Genomic DNA, 22047 nt, shown 5'->3' on the forward strand with positions numbered 1-22047 from the left:
CCTTTAACAAATTAAGATAAATTCTGATAAATTTAACAATAAAGTTTTTAAGGATGATGGAAACCAGCTTTGATGCAATCGAATTGCGTTTTTGAGTGGATGTGGCAAAATCAGGAAAGTGCAAGTTCACTACTACAGAATATAAAACATAAGAAATGTTGAAAATAATAGTAAATTCAAAATGAGTTATGCTCAAGCAGTAAAATCACCTGGCAAATAAAGGCAAGTGGCTGTGACAGAAGTGAATGCAATGAGATTTCAAAATTCAGATTTGATTTTAAGATCGTTCAATTCTCCACTTTTAATAGCTTTTATGTGTTATATTGTTATATCACTCAAGATTTCTAATGCTCTTTTAGATACTGTTACTTTCTCTTTGTACGGGACATTTTTCCATGACTTGAAATAAATTTCCATGACCTTCAGTGAAAATTTCAATTTTCCATGACTTTTCCAGGTCTGAAATTTTCTTATTTTCTTTCCATGACTTTCCAGGATTTCCATGACCCGTACGAACCCTGTTTTGCTTCTTATGAGCCTCCTGACAATAGAGGTTCCACCAAGGCTTAGGAAACTTGATCCTGCCTTTACTGGTTTTTGGTATGGCAGCGTTAGCTGCGTTTAGGATAATGTCGGTTACTCGCTTTACCGCTACATCGATATCAATATCAGTTACGTCTTCTGATTTAATTTCTGCCAACTGGGTAAATGCTGCCCAATCAGCTCGATCAATGCGAAGTCGAGCTTGCTGATGCTGCTGATGGCCGCAGCGTCCAGTAGAGGTTATCCTGATCGGAAAGTGGCCACTGGAGTAGAGACCACCCTCCACCTGAAAATCCCAACGTGGCAGAAAAGAAGGTGAGCATATTACGAGATCGATGGCATGGTAAAATTGGGTAGAAAGATGAAAATAAGTGTTTTCACCGTTATTAAGGATGCAAAGATAATTGTCTTCAATAAAATTTTCTATTGCTGTTGGAGTCTGGACTCCCCCAGAGAGGATTATGGCCATTGAAATCCCCCAAGATGACAAATGGGGGAGGAAGTTGATCAACCAGTGTCTGCAACTCCACGCTACTTAAGTCATAAGAAGGTGGGATATATACAGAACAAACTGTGAACAGCGAGTGAAGGTGAACGCGCGCAGCTACTGCTTGCAGGGATGTGTTGATATTGAGTTGGCTAGATGCATAATCATTGTTGATCAGCAATGCCACTCCTCCACAACGACGGTCTCCTGACAAGCAGTCCTTGCGGTATATGTTAAAACCTTTCAACCTCGGTCTATCAGCAGGGGACAGAAAAGTTTCTTGCAGACAGAATATGGCCGGTTGGTGATATTCGACAAGATCTTTGATGTCTGTGACATTATGCGAGTAACTCTGACAATTCCAAGAAAGAATGCTCAGGGCCATGAAGAGAAAAGGAAGGAGAAACGGCCAGAAGAAGAAAAAGCAGCTCATGAAGGAGGATGGTCCGTCCACCCTTCATCATCGGATGGCGGAAGATCTTCAAAATCTACATCCTCGTCCTCCTCCTGGGGAGGAGGTTGTTGGAATTTTTCAATTTGGGACTTGGTTAATTTTACTTTCTTACTAGAGAGTAAAAAGTCCTCTTTTTTAAAATTATAAAGTTTTGGGGGTCTCTGTTTAGAGGCTACCCCGATTTTTGCGCGCGTTTGAATATTTTTCTTTTTTTCACTAAGTTTTTTCAAATTCTGTGTGAGTGGTTTCTTTTCATTAACAGTAACAGATACAGTATTTGTTTTTTGTATTTGTTGTTGATTTTGATTAGTTTCCTTAAAAGAAGATTTGGGGCTATAATTTTGTTTATTTGATTTGGTTGTGTTTACAGTTTTGGCATTAGTAGAAGCATCTGTTTGGGTATCTGTTTGTGTGCATACAGACTTCAGTACCTTTTTAACGGCTGAAGCATATGAAACACCTGTTGTTGGTGTGCGGGATTCAACTAGTTTTCTTGCATCTGGATAAGATATTTTTTGTGTTGCTTTAATTATCTGAATTTCTTTTTCTGTGAGCCATTTTGAGCATGATCTGGAGTATGAAGGATGGTCCCCTTTGCAGTTTGCTCATTTGTAGGTCTTGTTACATGTATTACTGTCGTGTCCGGGCTCTGCGCACCTGGCACAGGTGTCAGTACCACGGCACGCAAACTTCGAATGTCCAAACCGCTGGCATTTGAAACACCGGAGCGGATTTGGAATATAGGGGCGAACTGGGCAAGAGAGATAGCCGGCTTTAACACGTTGCGGGAGGACAGGTGTATTGAATGTCAGAATGACATGTTTGGTGTTTATTATTTCGCCGTTCCGTTTGATGGAGATCCTTTTGACTGAATGTACGTTTTGATCCTTCATTCCCTCCAAGATTTCCTCCTCGGGTGTAAAGAGAAGGTCAGGTTCAGAAATTATTCCCCGTGAAAAATTAAGAGTTTTATGTTCTGAAGTTGTAACAAGATATGAACCAATTTGTGTGATTGCCATTATAGATTTAATTTGTTTCGTATCTTTAATTTCAACTAGAAGTTCACCGCTGCGTAGTTTTTTAACAGATTGATATTCTCCTATTAAATGAGTGAGCGCTTTATTTATCAAAAAGGGGGAAACTTTGCTTAAATTGAGGTTTGGATCGTTGCGTTTAATAAGAAAAAACTTAGCTGTGCTCGACAATACGTTCTGACGCTCCCCGCAGGGGGGAGAAGGGTTATTTATATTATCATCCATAAATAAACCTGGGAACTAGGGGGAAAAGTGGGGTTTAGCCCCTGTGTAGCCCCCCTACACAGAGGTAAGGCTGCGTACGACAGGGTTCGCCTGCTATCCCTGAAGACTCCCGTTTGAAGCACCGACTACCCCCGGTACCACGCAGCCATCGGCATGGTTGACACACCTTGGCTTAGGGGTTTTCGTCCGAATTTGGTAAGTGTGATGAGGGAAGGAAGGGAAAAAAATCCCCTCCCGCCGATATTCTGTTTGAGCAACTGGGGGTTCACGACTCCTCCCAAGAGCTCGCCCCGAACTCACCACACCGCAAGCCCCCCCACCACGACAAGGTAAACGGACACGGGGGGGGGGGGCTTCAACCAAGGAATAAAAATCAATGCTGAATATTACGAAGGGCAAACATTGGCTAAACATTTAATACCACATGCTGACAGATTGTATCCCAAAAAGAATTGGATATTTCCGCAAGATTCCCCACATTCCACCAATTCAAAGCAACTTAGTAATGACTCCATGTCAATTCTCTGACGTTTATCGAGCAAGAAGATTGGTCTCCTTCTTCAACAGATTTAAATCCTTTTGACTATTGCATTTGAGGTATTTTAAATCTAAAGTAAAGGCTAAGCAGCACAGAAGTTTGGACTCTCTGAAAGGTTCCATATTGAGTGAAATAGAAAAATTACCTCTTAAAATGATTTGTCCTGCAATAGTACAGTGGTGTAAAAGATAATCTTTAGTAATCCATAAAGATGGCAAACTATTTGAATAAAATTAATTCAAGATTGTTCATTATACTAGCATATTTTCTATTTTATCTGTGTGTAATTAAATGATTCAATATCTGTCACAGTATCTTGCAGCCATCCTGTATAAATACATGTGAAATTGATTTAATTTATAATACTAATTTGAGCATAATTTAACTCTTTTTAGGTACAAAAACATTTTTAGTTTTAGTATATTAAAATGCTTAAAAGGAAGTATATTGTCAAAAAAAAAAAACTTTTTTGTTCAATTTGTAAGTTTCCGTGAGCTAGACAAAATCTGCGTGAGGGCAAGATGTGGTTAGAGACTCCTGATTTAAAGCATTACATATGGGTTCTCTAACATTTTTTTTCTATCCTGGTTATTATAATAATTGCATGACATAAGATATTAGCTTTCACAAGTAAAAAAAAGTTTCTTTTTTAAAAAAAAATACCTTAGTTGATGCCTTGTCACAGGATTTGTTCTTGAAGCTAGGAGCAATCCATCAAATAATTTTGTAATGTATTGTGCTATAGTTTCCATTTCTGTAGGGAAACTATAACAAAATATAGATTAGTAAGGAAAAATAATTATGAACAACAACATTTTATACCATAAAAAGATATCCAACACTTAAAAATAAACAAATTGTATGTCGGTATTTTGCATAGAGCAAAGACGGATTGATCATAATTGTAATAAAATTTATTCAACTAAATAAATATATTATTCAATAGAGAAAGGACAAGCTATCAAACAGTAGAATAAATTTCAACTTTTGAAACAACTGAACGAAGAAAAGGAAAAGGATTGAAACCTAAAATGCAGTAAGAAAAAATGGTTTTCTTGTGAGAACCCCGATCAATAGGATGGTTCAAAAAAACTTTTTTTCAGCTACAGTGCAGGACCCCCCCCCCTTCCTTTTTAACTTATTAATAGTATTATGCTGTAAAAGTTTTAGTTTCATACTTAAATTTTATGAGGATGCTCAATAACCCTTACTTTAGCATTAGCTGTAGCATAGAAAATGCCACAAATTTAAAAACATTTGATTTCCCCAGCTGTTTATTTGTAAATATCTTAGCAAGAAAAGTAATTTCCTGCATGCTCAATTTATGAAAAATAATGCTCAAAAATATTAATCTCATCACAACACAAAACTTTTAGTTTTAAAAGGTAAAAACGTCGCATATACGATTCATACGATGTCAAGTTGTACACTTCTCTTCCTAAGAGAGCTTGGTCATTCCAAAGGCTGTTTGTTCATTCTTTGTGACAAAACAATGTTAATTTTACGTTATTACTTGGCGAGTGCCGTTGACACTGGCTTATGAATACCTTTTCATTAGTTTAATGCACACAGCTAAAGAAGTTCTAAAATAGCAAAAGATTTTGATTTCTAGATTTTAATAAAGATCATTTTCAAACTATTGAAAATATACCTTAAAATATAAGTATAGCACCTCAAATTAAAGGAACTTCCGACTTTTGAGACTCAGACTTTCGAGAGACTACTGTAAAAGGTTTTACCAGTGACAATCAAAGAAAATTGTGGAGTGGGCAGTTGAAGGAGGGAAACTATGCAATCCCACCAGGATCTGGAAAAAGACAATTTAGAGGATCGCTTATTATCCCACTCTGAAGAGATGCAGTGTGAAGAAAAAGAATTTATTTTATCCCCCAAAGCAGAATACTATTAAATTTGCGACGTACATCGCAGAACAGATGACTGAACTGCAGAACAACTCCGTTTAAATGTGCAAGGAAAATTCAATTTTCTGCAGAAATTCTACAGATTTCTTTTAAATTTCTGCAGAAACTGCAGATTTTCTGCAAATATCTTCGAACCCAAGATAGAATTTTGCACAAATTCTGCAAATTTCTGTAAATTAGAAAAAAATCTAAAATTACGATAATTCGGCGAAAAGCTCACAAAAATGTTCAATTTAATAAGTCATCTGCAAGAACATTAGATTTACTTTGAACTTAAAGAAATCTGCAGAATTTGTGCAAAATTCTATCTTGAGTTGGAACATATTTGTAGAAAATCCACAGTTTCTGCAGATTTTCTGCAGAAATTTCATATTCTAAGTCTGAAAAGATTTTGATTTGTCTAGAGTTTTTAGTTCCCCCTTTTACTTATTTTCCCCCATCGATCTTTACCACGGCAATCTTCTCCATAAACGTATGTTTTGGAAACATGCTAACATTGAAGCACGTCCATTGTCGAAAATTGCGTGTCTTGTTTGAGATTCCAATCCTTTTGCATCCTGAAAATATTTCAGTTGTTTAGAAAGTTTTGAAGTGTTTCATTATATGCTACCCTAACTCGACTCATTTCATTTATTATTTTCGTAATTTACTTATTCATTAACATTATTTTAATGGCTCTTTCATGCTATGTAAAACTAACCAAAAAAAAAAAAAAGTAATTTGACACCTAGGTTTGGATTTTTATAAAATTTTGCATCTTAGCTTTTTCTATGCATTTGAGAAAGCATAATGGGTGCAAGTTTGGTGATGTGTTCAAGACGGAAAATATTTTCAGCTCCCCCCCCCCCCCACCCACATGTGGGCTTAAGGAAAAAATTGTATGTATAAATGTTGTAGATTTTAACAATGCCAGTTTTGGAATCTGTTTGATTTAAATTTTAAGCCTTAAAATTGTAATATTTAAGTGATTTCATCAGACAATTCCAAAAAGTCTAAAATCCGGCAATAAAAGGGGGAGAGGGGGGTCTCTCCCATAAATTTTTTCAAATTGAAGTCCAAAAAATGCTATGGTAGGGCATTTTGGTAAAGTTCAGGGAAAGGAGGGGTTCAGGGACTCTTACATCAATTATTTCAAACTGATAGTCCCAAAATCACAATATTGGGCAACCTTCAAAAAATATTAGAGAAGGGGGGAGGGACGCTATGGGCTTTTCCTGAAATTGAAGATTTAAAAACAAATTGTAATTTAAATTACATAACGTTTGTACGTTTTTTGAATGCACTATTGAAGGGATGAAGTTCAGGAACCCACCTTCGGTAACATTTCGAAATTGAAGTTTCAAAAACGCAATTTTAGACGATGTTGGATAATGCAAGGGGTAAAAGCGTTTGCAGCACCCCACCATTAGTTTTTTGCCGATCGTAAACATTTTTATTGTAGCAATAAAATCGCTTAGGATATAAGATTTTCACTTTTGCAACATAAATCAGTTCTGATTGGAAAGTCTACCCAAGGTAGTGCTAACAAACTAGAAAAGAAGGAAAGGTGGGGGATGCGTAAAGCTGACTAATGATAATGAACTGTCACCATTCCCCCACACAGTCTTCATTTGAAAAAGAATTCTTTTATAAGATAGAATTAGCAATAAAAAATCGCTTCAGTGAAGTAGATATATTTTTTAAACAAGGTACCCTTTCCAACATTCATTAATTAAAAAAAGAAATAGGGGAACCAAATCCTAACCCCAGGCAGGGTTTCCGAATTACATCCCTCTTGAGGCACTCAAATATAGTCTAAAGTGGAGCTTTAAATATTTCAGCATCAGAGAATTTTCGGAAGAGAACTCCCGAAATCCTTCCTCTGAATTCACCACAAATGTCCTAAATTTCAATTTTTAAGGCTTCAGTTTCTAAATTGTTTTGTAGGAATAGTACCCCTCTTACCTATAAACATGACTTATGACTGCCTAAAAATTTTAATACTTTAATTTTGGAAACTTTTTGAAAGAATCTTCCTACATCCTTCTCCCTTAAGTCAGTCAAAGATAGCCCAAAACAAAGCTCTAAAAATTTCACAAACGAAAATATTTCGGGCTGAGGGTGTGGAATATCCCCCTCCTCTCAATATGTTTACTAAATGCAGTGTAAGTTTTTGTTTAAGGTTAATTATTCTATTGAGAGAGCAACTCCCTTTCACACATCGCCAATGACAACCCAAATTTTTAAGACTTCAATTTCGAAAACGTTTCGAGAAAGAACCCTGAATTCCCTAACTCTTAACTCACTCAAAAATAGCTAAAATAGCATTTCAATACTTCGGGGAGAGAGACCCCCCCCCCCCGAACTCTTTCCTCTAAGTTCACTAAATTTTACTTAAATTTGCGGTTTCCCCTTTTCATCACCAAAGATTTAAGAATTTAAATTCTAAAACATATTGAGAGAAAGCCTTCGAATTCCCTCTTCTTAAGTCTTCCAAAGATTACCTAAAGCTGAGTACTTCAGCTTTGAATATTTTTTGGGAAAGGAGAACCCCGAACCCCAAGATGGTCTTAAGTTGCGCTTTTAAGACTCCAATTTCGGAATTTCGCCTAAAGAGAGCGAGCGCCCTCCCTCCCTCTTAACATTGCCAAAGACAGCATGAAAGTTTTAAGACTTCAATTACAAACACTTTTCGGAAGAGGGTCTCAAATGCCCTTTAACTTAAGTCATTTACGTATAGCCTCAAATAGTTTTTAATACATCAGCTACAAAACATTTTCATGTTAAAACACCAAAACCATCTCTCATAAATTCACCAAAGATTGCCTAAATTAGTGTTTTTAAGTCTCCAGTCTTCGATTTTTTTAAAACCTCCCCCTCCCCGCTTTTACATCATTAAAGAAAGCCTAAAACTTTTTGACTTTTAAATTTTTAAGGGTTTGCAGAGGAGAAATATCGAACCACTCCTAGCTTCAAAAATATTTTCAATTCAGTTTTTCGATATTTTATACTGTAACTCGTGAGTAACCCCCCACCCCGCCTTAGATTGTCCAAGATATAAACGTTTTAATTTGCGAACAGATTACCCTCTTTGCAAGAGCAGCGTTTTTTTGCAAACTCGTGCTCGGTTATTTTCCTTCTTTCCTTTCTCTCCCCCCCCCCTCCAATATTCGCAGTCTAGCGAGTGTTAGATTCAATGACAGAATTTAGTATTTCCTCAAGTCTTTGTCAAAAATGCAGGAACCCATCGGTGTTTCCAACCAGCAACTCCTTGGTCAATGCAGTGAGTTGGAAATAACAGAGCTACACCTAAAAAAAAGTGAAACCCTGCGAGTCGAAAAGCCACTCCTCCAAAAGCACGTTGCAAACAAAACGAGCCCATGGCAGAAAACCGAGAGAATGTCGATGTAAATTCGTGGTTATGGAATGGTCCAGTAATATTAAAGCATATTTTTCAAACACTCAATTTTTCTTTTTTCATTAAAAACTAAAAGAAAGTCATCGAATTTCTTTTCGTCATCGAATTTTTCCGTCCCGACCTCCGTCTCGGAAATTTTGTCAAGACGGAAATCCGTCCTGAGACGGAAGGTCTTGCACCCATGGAAAGCATATAAAATATTTTGGATAATCTCAATCGGTTTGGGTTCCACAGAAATTCATAGCAAAAGTAAAATTTAAAAAACTGAAAAAAAAAATATATATATATATATATACACACATAATATGTATATATACATATATATAAAAACCTCCTGCATGAATCAATTTGGGTTTAGGGCTCTAGATTCGTGGAAAAGGTCACATTGGTTGCTTGTCCATACAATGCTTGAAGTACTTGCAGAACGATTTTGGTCAAATGATTTTTCGTTGCAGAACATCGTCAAGTATTCTGCTTTGGAGGTATTATCCAGCAAATGTGGAAAAAATTAGATAATTGTTTAAGCATTTTGTTGATATCAGAAAATAATTTGAATGTATTGGAGCAATACGACACCCAATAGTGGGATGTTCCCAAAGGTTTCAACTGCCATGAAAAACTTTTAATAAAATCTCTTTGAAAAATTCCTTGCAAAATAGAAATCATCATCCATAAAAGTATAGAAGTTCCGAAAAGAGAAAAAATAAATGAAATTAAAACACATAAGTTATAATTACGGTCAAGGAAAAATTATTTACTTTAAAAGCATTGTTTCCAAGAGAGTACATGCAGCATTCTGTATAGCGGGAAATATCGTCAAGATGGCACGAGATTCTAAATCTCTAGGAATGCACTATTTAAAACAATGAAAAGAAATTGGGATTACACTAAAAAAAAAACAGAACATAACAATACAACATAAACAGGTATTTCACTAACCCAAACATGTTCAACTATGTGAGTACAAAAAAAAATTTTACTTTTCAAGTACAATCATGAGTAAAAAAAAGTATTCTTTTAAAAAAAAACTGTTGAAACTGAATATATATATATATATATATATATATATATATATATATATATATATATATATATATATATATATATATATATATATATATACACACGTATACGAGGACAAATCAAAAAGTCTTTGCGCCAATTTCATTTAGCCAAAATACGGCTGTGAATACAAAGCGAACATATGCATTCCCAGAAGTGAACGTTCTTTGAACAGTTCTAGCCGCATCTGCCTTTTGCTTCAGTGAGCGCCGCTGCTATCAGTCATTTAAGATGGCGGTTGTTCTTCAGATTTCCACAGCTTATAAGCAGCAAAATGTTATTTGTTTTCTATGGAGAAAGAAACAAACGCCCATAGCAATTAACAGGGCAATTCACCCCATGTATGGGGAATAGTGTCTCTATGAGAAGTGTTGAATGGTGGTGTCGTGAGTTTCAAAAAGGTCGTGAAGATTGGCATGACAATGAGCGGTTGTGGAGGCTCTTTTAATCGGGAACACCCACTTTACAGTCCAGATCTTGACCCTTGTGATTTTTCACTTTTTCAGTTCACTGAAGAAGTTTCTGGTAGGAAAAAGATTCACATGTGACAAAGAAGCCAAGAACGTGGTCCGACGATGGTTCCTTAGCCAGCCGGAAGAATTCTACCACAGGGGGATCTCTAATTTAATGCTGCGATGGGACAAATGTCTGAACCGGTGAGGTGACTACATGGAGAAATAATGTAAGGTACGTAGCATACTACCTATATTTGTAAGTACCTGTATATACCTGTTTTTGGCAAATAAAAAAATAGGCACAAAGACTTTTTGATTTGCCCTCGTGTATACATATATACATATATATATATATATATGCACACACACACACTCACATAGTAGAATCATTACTGAGGGGCGGAGAGGTGGTCCACACTAGGTGACACTTAAAGTAGATTTAAGAGTTTATCAAAAATATAAACTCTTCAATTCTTGAAATGTTTTACAAATATGTATCATACACTATATTTATGTTTTCAAATTTCATTCAAATTGAGCTCAATATTTGAGAGGGAAGCAGCTACATATGCATCCAGAGCAACTGTTACATAAAATGAGCTCAAAACTTATACTTACATTTTAATGCTAACTTGATTTACGCAATATAAATAACTAGTATGTTTAGGGCAATCACAAAACTTTTTTCTGTATCTATTTTATGAATTCTTAGATCTAACGAATAATCCCTCATGTAATCATTACAAATTGTGCTATTTCAAAAAGTGGGAGGATTTTGATAATTGGGAAATCTGTGATCTAACATAATTCATTTGTTACATTTTTGGCACCAATGCCATTTTTATCGACATTAAAGAAGGCTTTTGTTGTCTCTGGATTTTGTAACGATTTTTTTCCTCAAAATTTCAGATGCATATTTATGATCATACTCTCCATCTACAGAAGATATCTTAAAGTATTCAATTAAATAATTTTGCTTTCATTCAAATATTTGCATTGTACTGAAATATTTTTGCAGCACTGTAACAAAGAGGGTTAAAATCCTTGGAATAGTTGAACGGCGGAAGCAGCAGTAATGGCAATGTGGTGAATAGTTTTATTAGTCCAGTCATGGAACATATTGTAGCGTGCATGGAATATGCTATAATTTTTGACTTCAGAATATTCTTAGGGGTAGTTAGTAAGTAAACATACTAAAAGTCCCCGACCCTGGGGGGTGAGCTAAAGGTGGGAGGGAGGGGGGAGAAAATTTTGGGTTTTTTGTGAAAATGTCGGAAACGGTGGAAAAAATGCGTTTAAAATAAAAATTCAAGCTAAATATAGTTACTATGAAATTGTTTCTACACATATTTGTCAAATTTCCAATTTTCTGGGTATATTTATGAAAAATCGATGATTTTTCGGAAAAATTCTCTCTTTTTGTCAAACATTTGCTCCTAGTGTCTTCCAGCATAAGTATTTGTGAAAAATGTCAATAACAAAGTTGTAGAGCTTTAAATTTCCTTCAATTTGATATGCTATTATGTTATATTTTATTCAATCAATCAAAAGTTACAGGATTTCAAACACAGCACTTTCATGGCAAAAATGGAACACTTGCCATTCACAAATTTTAAACCGACTCGACAGGATCGTGTACTTTCTCTTTCTTCAATGAATTCGACAATCCTGATAGACAATAAAGAAGTATTTGTGGATTGCTACACCACAAATGATGTTTAAGGGTTGTGGGGGGGGGGGGGGTCGTGAAATTGTGACTTTGTGATAGGGGGGAGGGAAAGAGTAAGAAGTGTGACATCAAGCATTTTTTAATATGAATATGTTGATGAAAAGCATCTTGTAAAACGAACTTTGTGACAAAGCGATGGGGGAAGGGGGGTAGAGGGTTAAAAATGTTGAAAAAAATGTGCGACATTATTTATGGACACCACACAGCCCTTTACCAAGGAATCGGACGAAGATTTGCAAAATTACGTATATGCAGTATGAATTGGTGGACTGAGAACGTGCAGAAAGTCAGCACTATACATACTGTTTAAGGAAATTGATAACGACATTGGTTTAATTTAATTAGAATTAGTTGTTACTGAGGATAGACTGCAAAACTGTTAGGCAAAAAGAGACGACAGTATAAACCATATGGACATCGACGTCAGTTAGAAAATTAAAACGACGGTCAAACAAGAAGGTTTCTGTTCAACTTTCATAATAACAGTCAGCTGACAAATCCGCTACTGATGAAGCTGCTGAAAAACGAGACAAATACGCTCCGAGCTTTAAGTGATGTTGACGTTGATATTGCAAAAACAGCTATCATCAGATGGCAAAATTCTTCGGTAGCTATCATTTGAGAGGAAGTCCTCCTGGTGCAAACATCAAGACTGACCTCTAACTCTGCCGTACCACCAGGTTTCCCTGTAGCTTGGAACTTAATGGTGAAGTACCCGGATGGGGGTTTGGGAAAGGAGGAATGGCTAACTCGTGCTGAAACTCTCGGAATCGGATGTTGCTCCTGACGGAATCTGGAAGATGATTTTGACCGATTGCTTTTCTACAAGTGACCAGGAGGTCACTTGTTGAAAATCATCGTTCGACTACTCTGTCAGAAGCTTGCATTGCAAGGGCAGTTGCAACAACGGAATCAATATATTTATTCAGGACGAAAGGGACGACGATGACATCAATATATTATCAATTTCTAAGAACAACTTTTCCTCTGCTGGTGATATGACCCTTCTGTCTCAGAACAGAATCAAAATGTCACCTTAAAGATGATATTTTCATTTTCTAATTACTGTCAGTCCATATTCCATATAAACACTTTCAAAAAATGATTAATAATAATGTAATAAAAACCATAATTACCAAAAGGTGCTACCGGTCAGCTACATTTACCTTATTTCTATTATTAAAATTTTCATTATCCTGCTATAGTGTCATATATTCATTTCAATAAGAGTAACGAATCTGAGTACATGCTAGAACTTCATAGTTTTTGATTGCTTGTCAGATGGGTGTCGCTGTGATTAGGCATAGGTCTCGTTTTTATTTGGTATCAGGTTTGAATCTGCAGTTCAAGTGTTCAGTCTGTGGATTTTCAAGACACAGAAAACTGACAGGGTCCTTGCCACATGATTGCTGCACAAGATCCCTTGAGCGCCTGCTTGGCACAGAATATCTGAGACAAAAATAAAGAGATTTTTTTTCCCCGAAAAGTATTGGTTTTTAAGAAAGCATACCTAAAAAACCACTGGAAATGTAACGTATATGTAGAAAAACAATTTCAAAATAAATTTAGCTAAATTTCACTTTTATTCGGAACATTTTTTCCGCCGTTTCCGAGATATAATCGAAAACCACAAAATTTGGCTCCACCTTCCTACATTTGACGCCCCTCCCCCCTAGGGTCGTGGGACTTTCAGTATGTTTACTTATTAATTACTTCTAACAAATTTCTTACCGAGGAAATGCAGGCTTTCTACACTTTTGTTAAATAATGCAATGGGTATGGAGCTAATTCATACTGCATAAACGTACTTCTGCAAATCTTCGTCCGATTTCTTCCGATTTTTTGGTAAGAGGCTGTTCATAAATGATGTTACACTTTTTCTCAACATTTTGATTGTCGAATTCATTGAAGAAAGAGGAAGTCCGTGATCCTTTCGAGTCAGTTTGAAATTTGTGAATGGCAAGTGTTCTATTTTTTGCCATGAAAGTGCGTATTTGAAATCCTGTAACTTTTGATTGGTTAAATAAAATATAACAAAGTAGCATATCAAATTGAAGGAAATTTAAAGCTCTACAACTTTGTTATTGACATTTTTCACAAATACTTATGCTGGAAGACACTAGGAGCAAATGTTTGACAAAAAGAGAGAATTTTTCCGAAAATCATCGATTTTTCATAAATATACCCAGAAAATTCGAAATTTGACAAATATGTGTAGAAACAATTTCATAGTAACTATATTTAGCTTGAATTTTTATTTTAAACGCATTTTTTCCACCGTTTCCGACATTTTCCACAAAAAAACCCAAAATTTTCTCCCCCCTCCCTCCCACCTTTAGCTCACCCCCCAGGGTCGGGGACTTTTAGTATGTTTACTTACTAACTACCCCCAACAATATTCTGAAGTCAAAAATTATCGCATATTCCATGCACGCTACACCCCTGTTTTCAGCACTCATTGACTGGACTATATGGGGACTTTTAGAGGATTGATAAATTGGCAAAGTGTTCTCATAACTGGGATAATATTTAACACTACACAATGCATCCAATAAAAGTTATTACATTGATTATAAGAATTAATAGAATCAATCAAATCAAAACAGCATCATCAGTTACATTTTTGTCAGTCATTCAATGTTTAAGAAGAACAGGAATCACCAAAACTTCTTGAGCGGAGCAACCCAAAGTCAAGTGACTAATGTTAGTAAGAAGTGACTGATGTTGAATTCTCACATCCTGCCACACACATTACTATTTTTACAACTATTTAAAGGTGACTAGTTCATAATTCACTGTAATGTGTAAACTGAACAAAGTTTAACGGGAATTGCTCGGCTTCTCACCTGGATAAAAAAAAAAGCTAGGTACAGGGGACCTTGGAGCATGATATGAGCAGTATACAGCGAATGGCGCTTCTTTTCATTTTCTGACATCCAGGTAGCGTGGTCAACAAAGTATTGCCTTTCGGCAGTGTCTTTGCTGGTTTGCCGTTGGTAGAATGTGTAGGCGTATGATAGGGTATATTTCTTAACAATGTTTATTGATTTCAAACTTAGTTTTTAACCATATTTTTATTGTTATACACTTACTATTATGTTAAAGCCAAAATAAAAGTTGCTTGTTCATTGAAGTGGTAATTTTTTTCTGCACTGCACAACTTAGCGATGAAATGTTACACTCTGCAACTTATAGTTTGATGAATGGATGCATTAGTATAGCATACACTATCAACACAACACTGGATTCAACATTCTCAATTTAGTTATAAAAGCAAAATTTCAACTAATTCTGCCGATTAATAATAAAGAGCTTATACTGACCACTGCAAAATATTGTGACTTTGTTTTATTACTCACACAAAAACTAGCTTTTAAGGGTTTGTAATATGATTCATAACTTATGTTTAACTTTTATTTGACTAATTGCATTCATTGTTAGCAAACTGCATTGATCAATTGCATTTCTGAATTTTGAAGCTCTCTCATTTCCCCCATTTCTTTCCCACTATGAGGTGCTCTCCGGGAAGAACCATTTAGTCCATGTGCAATATAGTACACAAGTTTGGAAAATATTTTCAAGGCATATTCAAGTGCTTTTCAAGGATGAAATGGAGTTTTTCAAAGACTAGTTAGGAATTTGAAAGAAAGTACTTTTTTAAAAAGAGCCAATTTGGTTCCAGCTTATATAAAAGTTCCAGCATGAGACAAATCTTTTTGCATCACACTACAAAAGCTTCAAAATCAATCACAAATAGTGGACAGTAAGGATTAGGTTGACAACCACTCATCCAAAATAACAAGATAAGTGCAATATTTAATAAGTAAGAAAATAAATAAAGACCAATGCAGTACAATAATTTAAAAAAATTCAAAACAAAAATCATTTTTTAAAAATTAAAATTCATCTTAAAGTTTTGCTGTGGTGGCACTATAAGGAAACAGATGAAGAAATATTTTTTAAACGTTCCAGTACCGAATATACGATTGCTGCCCCAACCATCTTCCTTCAAGTTTTAATTTGAATTTCAACTGAATAAGAAACACAGAAATAAGGCGAATTCCCGCCAACAAAGTTGCTGCTTAGGGCAAGGGTTTGTACCCCCCTAGATCTGGCACTGCTTGTTTGCTTTATACTAACCATGATTTCTGCGTTTTTAATGTTTACAAAAGTTTTTTGGCATTTAATACATCATTCTTTTATCCCTTATGCAATTCAAGAGTGTTGAACATACCATCATTCCCCAAATAACAATGATGGCTGCCATGGTTAACTATTTAATTACTTAAACCAAATTTCAAAAAATTAACAGCTGAAATGAAAAATAAACAAAGTTAAGGCAGCACATGCTAAAAAAGCTTTTAATTTTTAAAATAATAAATAAATTAGCCAAATGTAAAAGACTTAACATCTCCAACACTGCTTGCCAATTTTTAGTGAAGCATGAGCTAGGTCAGGGATTCTGAACTTTTCAGACTCTGTGCTCCTTTTTGAAAACTGAACACAGTTGTACAATGTAATGGGATTATTCCACAATCACCAAAAAAAAAAACTTACTGTATCTTCAGAAACCAAAATAATCCTATCTAATAACTGCATCAACTGATTTACTGGTACACGTACAGAACACCGAGTACGAGTGCTATAATAAAGGAATAAATAAATAATTATGACATGTAAGTTGCATTTTAGTATAAGACAAATTATGAACATGACAAAGCAAACGTTTAGACTGTTTATTGAATTACAGAAAAGATAGAGGAAATAGCATGACTACAGTAAGCATACCAAAACAGCTTCACAGCTTTAACTTAAACAGAATTTGTTCCAAAACACTAGGAGAATATACAACAAACATAATTTACATTTATTAAAAGAAAAAAGAAACATTATTTTAAATTAAAATCAAAGGATAATTAGGAAAATAAAGCAAATACAAAAAACATTGCTAGTCGGAAACTGGCTTTTGGAAAACGACCATTTACACATACACGTAAAACAAAAATACTATATATTCGCTATTTTAGGCCTCCCTTTTTTGTTCAAATAAGACTTTATGCTTAGATTATTTATTACAATGAGAATCAATAATTAGCATAAAAAAAGCTATACATAACAAAATTTTGTCCCTCTCCCCACAAAAAAAAAAAGAATCATCCGGTGTATAATGCTTCCACCACCGCTCTCTGGTACAAATTGTGAATAGAAATCTTTAGCTAACTCAGAGAATAGGAATGGATTTTAACGCAAAGGGTAAAATACCCTGCCCCCTCCCTTTTTTCACTTTCTTTTTTTTTCTGAGGGTTAAGGATTGCTTCACTTTTCCCTCTAGCTTCTTCTATTGCAATTTTTTAAAGCATTTTTCTACTTATATGTTAATTTTAAAAAATTCAATCAGTCGAAATGCCCCCCCCCCCCTGGCTGCTGCGTTCCTGGCGAGAGCCACTCCGGTCAACTCCTAGGTACGCCATCACACTGCACTTGAAGCCTCAGCCTGACCCCATCCCAGCTAAACTATTAATGATTAAGTGTGACCAAGCTTCACTCAAATGCCATACATTTTAAAAAAGAACATAGTAAAGCAATTCATTGGCTATGTTTGCAATGATCTATGGGTCGACCGTGGTTAACCATTAGCATTCCAATAGCTTCACTGGTAGATCCACCAGTCGAACGCAATTTAAATTGGTTGATTGAACCATGTGACATTTTTAACCAATAATAAATATATTTCACCTGCACATTATTTGTCTGAGCAAGTAACTGCTTCATTAACCAAAAGAGTTCGATAATCATCGGTTGGTGAACAACTGGTTAATAACCACTGATGTCATTAGCTGTCATTGTGATCAACCAACCGCAGTAGACCAGTAGCTCTATGCAAATGCAGCCTTTGTTAAGCTATAATCAGGGATGTGCCGACCAAAACTCGCTTTTGGAGCAATCTTGGGAGCAGGAAAAAGGTAGGTTTGGAGTAGCTTGGAGCAGTAAAATGGTGAATTTGGAGCAGTAAAAATTGCAGAACTGGAGCAGTTTGCAGGAGCAAAAATTTAAATTTTGCATTAATTTGGAGCAACCATGTATATTTCACACACAGAAATATGTGTGACATGATAAAATGATGAGACTAAGGATGCAAAACCACCATAACTCAACTACTAATTTAATATGATTGCTGCTATTATTATTTTTTTTTCTTTTCGTCTAATGTTTTTCTCTAAAGACTAGTCCTGTCCTGCTCTACTTTTTCTCTTACACTTCTTCTGATAAAAAATAAAAAAAGAATGGTTAAATTTAAAAACTTTACCTTAGCAAGTTACAAGTGAGTTTTAAAGAGCTATTAAATAATCTTTTTTTTTCTTTTTTAAATATGTATAATTTATTAACTTATGTTTGACCTTACACACATACACACATAAATATATATATATACATATATATAAATAGATATATATGTGAACTTTCGTTTGCAGTATTGTTTTTTAGTTAAAGAACTGTTGTACAAAGCGCCTTCTTGTGAGAGAAACCCTTTGCCAGAGTGCGAAAACGCGAGAGTGGAGACATGGCGCTTGAGTCGAAACAAGCAAGTGTTCCAAACGGGAACTCTGTAGAAAATTATGTTATGATTCCAGATGGGAACATATACTTCAATGTCAACTTTTGTGTTACGTGTGTGTATAGCTGTAGTATTTGTATTTAGTGTGAAATTAAATGTGAGTGTCGTCAAAGAGAAGGACTTGTCTTATTTGTGTAAGTAAAGTCAGTAACGAGAGTTGGAAGATCTATATTTACATGGGGGCTTACATGGGGTGGGGGGAATTAGGATGGAATTTGGATATAGTTCCGGGAAGTCTCAAGAAGTGGCAGTGAGTACTTTTTTATTGATTTTTTTTTACTGTGTTTATCCAAATTCTGTAATTTTAAAATATGGCGTACCTAGTCAGAGTTAGAAAAAATGATTTTCTTACTCCAGCTGACGAGCTTGGGATGACAGTCGGTCAAAACCCTAAAGTAGCAGATTTAGTTAAAATAATAACGAGTGATAAAGAATATGATGAAGAGTTTACTAGAGCTATTCTTGAGCGAATGCAGGATGAAAAAGAAGAAAAAGCAGAATCGGAACTCGAGGATAGGGAATATGAATTAAAGAGATTAGAATTAGAATCTAAACAGCCTAAAAGTTTAACAGTCACCTTAAATTGACATTTCTAAGCTTATGTCTCATTTCGATAAAAACAGTGACTCGAGCATTTATTTTTCATTATTTGAAAAACAAATAAGTCGATTGGACATTCCAAAAGAGAATTGGGTAATTTACCTTTCAGGCCTTCTACCATTAGACATTGCTAATTAGTAGCGCGAGAACCAGACCCACAAGCTTGCGAGTATGAATGTTAAAAAGATCTTATTAAAGAGATTTAAACTTTTACCAGAGCAATTTAGGCAGAATTTCTTCAATCATAAAAAAGAAGCAAATGCGTCTTGGCGTGATTACGCTTACGAATTGAACAACTTTCTTGAAGAATGGATTAAGGGATTAGACATCGACAACTTTGAAGAATTAAAAAGATCTTTTTATTGCTGATCAAATTAAGAGAAGAATACCGTTTAAAACTAGATCATTTAATTGAGGAATTGCTAAAATTTAATAAAGTAACCCATTTAGTAAGTCAACTAGATGAGTAAGAGACTGCAAGATATCACATTAAAAGACCGACTTCAAAAGATCCAAAATCCTATGAAATTCAAAATAATTTGAAATATGACGGTAAAACCAAATCATCGTCAGCTCGTTCGCATGCAAGCTCTTCAAACCAGTACATCAAATGTTTTGGTTGCAATGCTATGGGTCACAAAATTTCTCAGTGTCCTAACAAAGCAAGGGGAATTAAGTGCCAAAAATGTAATGAATATGGTCATCGGAAATATGAATGTAATAAAAATGTTAATATCAATGATGTAAATAAACCTGCAATTAATACATGTAGTAATAGCCATGAGAAATTGTACAAAAATATTCAAATTATGGATAAATTTGTAAATGCAATTTTTGTCACTGGATCAGACTTGTCAATTGCCAAATCCGATTTTTATGAGCATCTCGGAAAGCCCGAATTAATACCTTGTGATATAGTATTGAATTGTATTGGAAATGAAAATGTCAAGTCCATTGGTTATTTTTATTCAGATATTGTTGTTAATAATTTTAAAATTCGCGTGGAACTGTTTGTTCCTAAGATTCTTTATTGGATGTAATTAGCAAACTTAACATTTCATTGTTGGGGTCTCCTTTAAAGGTTCTAGGATTGGGAGAAAATTATTCAGTTAATCTTTTTTCCATCAATGCATCCATGTCAAATCAGCTAGCAGAAAAAAAAGGATCAAAGCGAAATGAACTTGGCAGGGAGAAGAAATGATCCGCTCATTTCAGTTGAAGAGGGCATAATTAATTCAAAAGCCGAAATGCAAGGTCAAAGTTTTCCAGCTGAAGCAAAGGAGGGAAAAGTAAGAAACCCAAGTAAATCTTTAGTAGTGGGTGTAGATGATATTGAAATAAATAATAGCAAATCACAAAATGATTGCATCAACTTTTTGGCTATACTTGTTAATGGGATAAATATCCATGAGTTAGATTTGACTCATATTGCTAATACACAGTTGAGAGCAGAGGTCTTAGAATTAATTAACTGTTATAAACCACTCAAGATAATGAATCCTGAAGTGAATATGAATATAATTTTGACAGACGATAAACCTGTTAGTTTATCTCCCAGACGATAAACCTGTTAGTTTATCTCCCAGACGTGATTAATCACCAAACAAAAAATTGTTGATTACCAGATTGAGGAATGGTTACGAAATGGAGTAATAAAATATAGTTCTTCAAACTATAGTGCACTGTTGGTATTATGTCGGTATTATGTCCTTATGTCTTAAAAAAGATTTATCATAAAGACTATGCATTGAATATCGACAACTAAACAAAAAAATTATAAAGGATAAATTCCCGTTGCCTTTGATTGAAGATGTCTTGGATCATCTTGAGAAAGCTAAAGTATTTACAACGTTAGATTTAAAGAATGGGTTATTCCATGCGGACATTGACCAGAAAAGTACCAAATACACTGCCTTCGTGACAATAAAGGGCCAATATGAATTTTTAAAAGCTCCGTTCGGTCTTTCCGTATCGGCCGAACGTGTTTCATAGATACATTTTCGATACATTCAGATTTAATGCGCAACAACACAGTCATTATTTACATGGATGATTTAATTATTTGATTCGAAAATGAAATAGAGGGATTTATTAAATTGAAACGAGTTCTTAAAATAGCTTCCGAGTATGGAGTAAAGTTCAATTTCCGAAAATCTCAGATTTTAAAGAAAAGAATTGAATTTCTGGGCTACATAATAAACAACACAATTCAACCATCTCCGACGAAAATACATGCAGTTCAAAAATTTCCTCGACCAAAAACATTGAAGCAAGTCCAAAGTTTATTAGGCCTTACTGGATACTTTAGGAAATTAATTTCACATTACGCGCAGATAACCAAGCCACTAAGCAATCTTCTGCGAGGTAACAAACCCTTTGAATTTAATTGTGAACAAGAAGAATCATTTTTAAACTTAAGGAAATGTTGATACAGAAGCTAGTTTTACATATTTTTACCCAAGGAGCCCCTATAGAGTTACACACGTACGCTAGTTGTCATGGGTTTGGAGCAATTTTATTACAATAATCGGAAGAAGGACAATTTCACCCAATTTATTACTTCAGTAAGAAAACATCACCCACACGAGAAACGTATTGCAGTTATGAATTGGAGGCCCTCGCAGTAATAGATCTTAAAAAGTTTAGACACTATCTACTGGGATCAAAATTCAAAATAATTAGATTGTAGCGCTTTTCAAAAGACCATTGGACAAAAAAGATCTTACTCCAAAAATAGCACAATAGGTAATATTCTTACAAGAATTTGATTTTGAAATTAAACATTGGGAGGGTGAACGAATGAAGCATGTTGACGCTTTAGCCGTAATGTTGCTTGCGTAGTAATGCGTTCGCAAGATGCAATTACAACACAAATTGCAGCTGCTCAAGTACTTGATGACTACGTTAAAACACTAATTGAATAAAGAGGAGAACAAAGCGGTCATTTTCTTAAAAATAGTGAATTGTATAAATACGAAAACGGTA

The 22047-nt window shown here is 35.0% G+C and overlaps 1 protein-coding gene across 1 annotated transcript in view; it reads right to left on the minus strand.

Annotated features, from left to right (window-relative positions):
- Positions 1-16468, minus strand: part of LOC129227712 (uncharacterized) — a 52929-nt gene extending 36461 nt beyond the window's left edge. Inside the window, exons 1-3 of the mRNA XM_054862313.1 lie at positions 16404-16468; positions 9359-9453; positions 3945-4046 (exon numbers count right to left, since the gene is read on the minus strand). Coding sequence (XP_054718288.1) covers positions 3945-4046; positions 9359-9453; positions 16404-16445 — 239 coding nt within the window. The 5' untranslated portion in view covers positions 16446-16468. The remainder of the gene's footprint in view (positions 1-3944; positions 4047-9358; positions 9454-16403) is intronic.
- Between the last annotated feature and the right edge of the window lie 5579 nt (positions 16469-22047).

Source organism: Uloborus diversus, chromosome 8 (genome assembly GCF_026930045.1).
Source record: "Uloborus diversus isolate 005 chromosome 8, Udiv.v.3.1, whole genome shotgun sequence".
NCBI lineage: Eukaryota > Metazoa > Arthropoda > Arachnida > Araneae > Uloboridae > Uloborus > Uloborus diversus.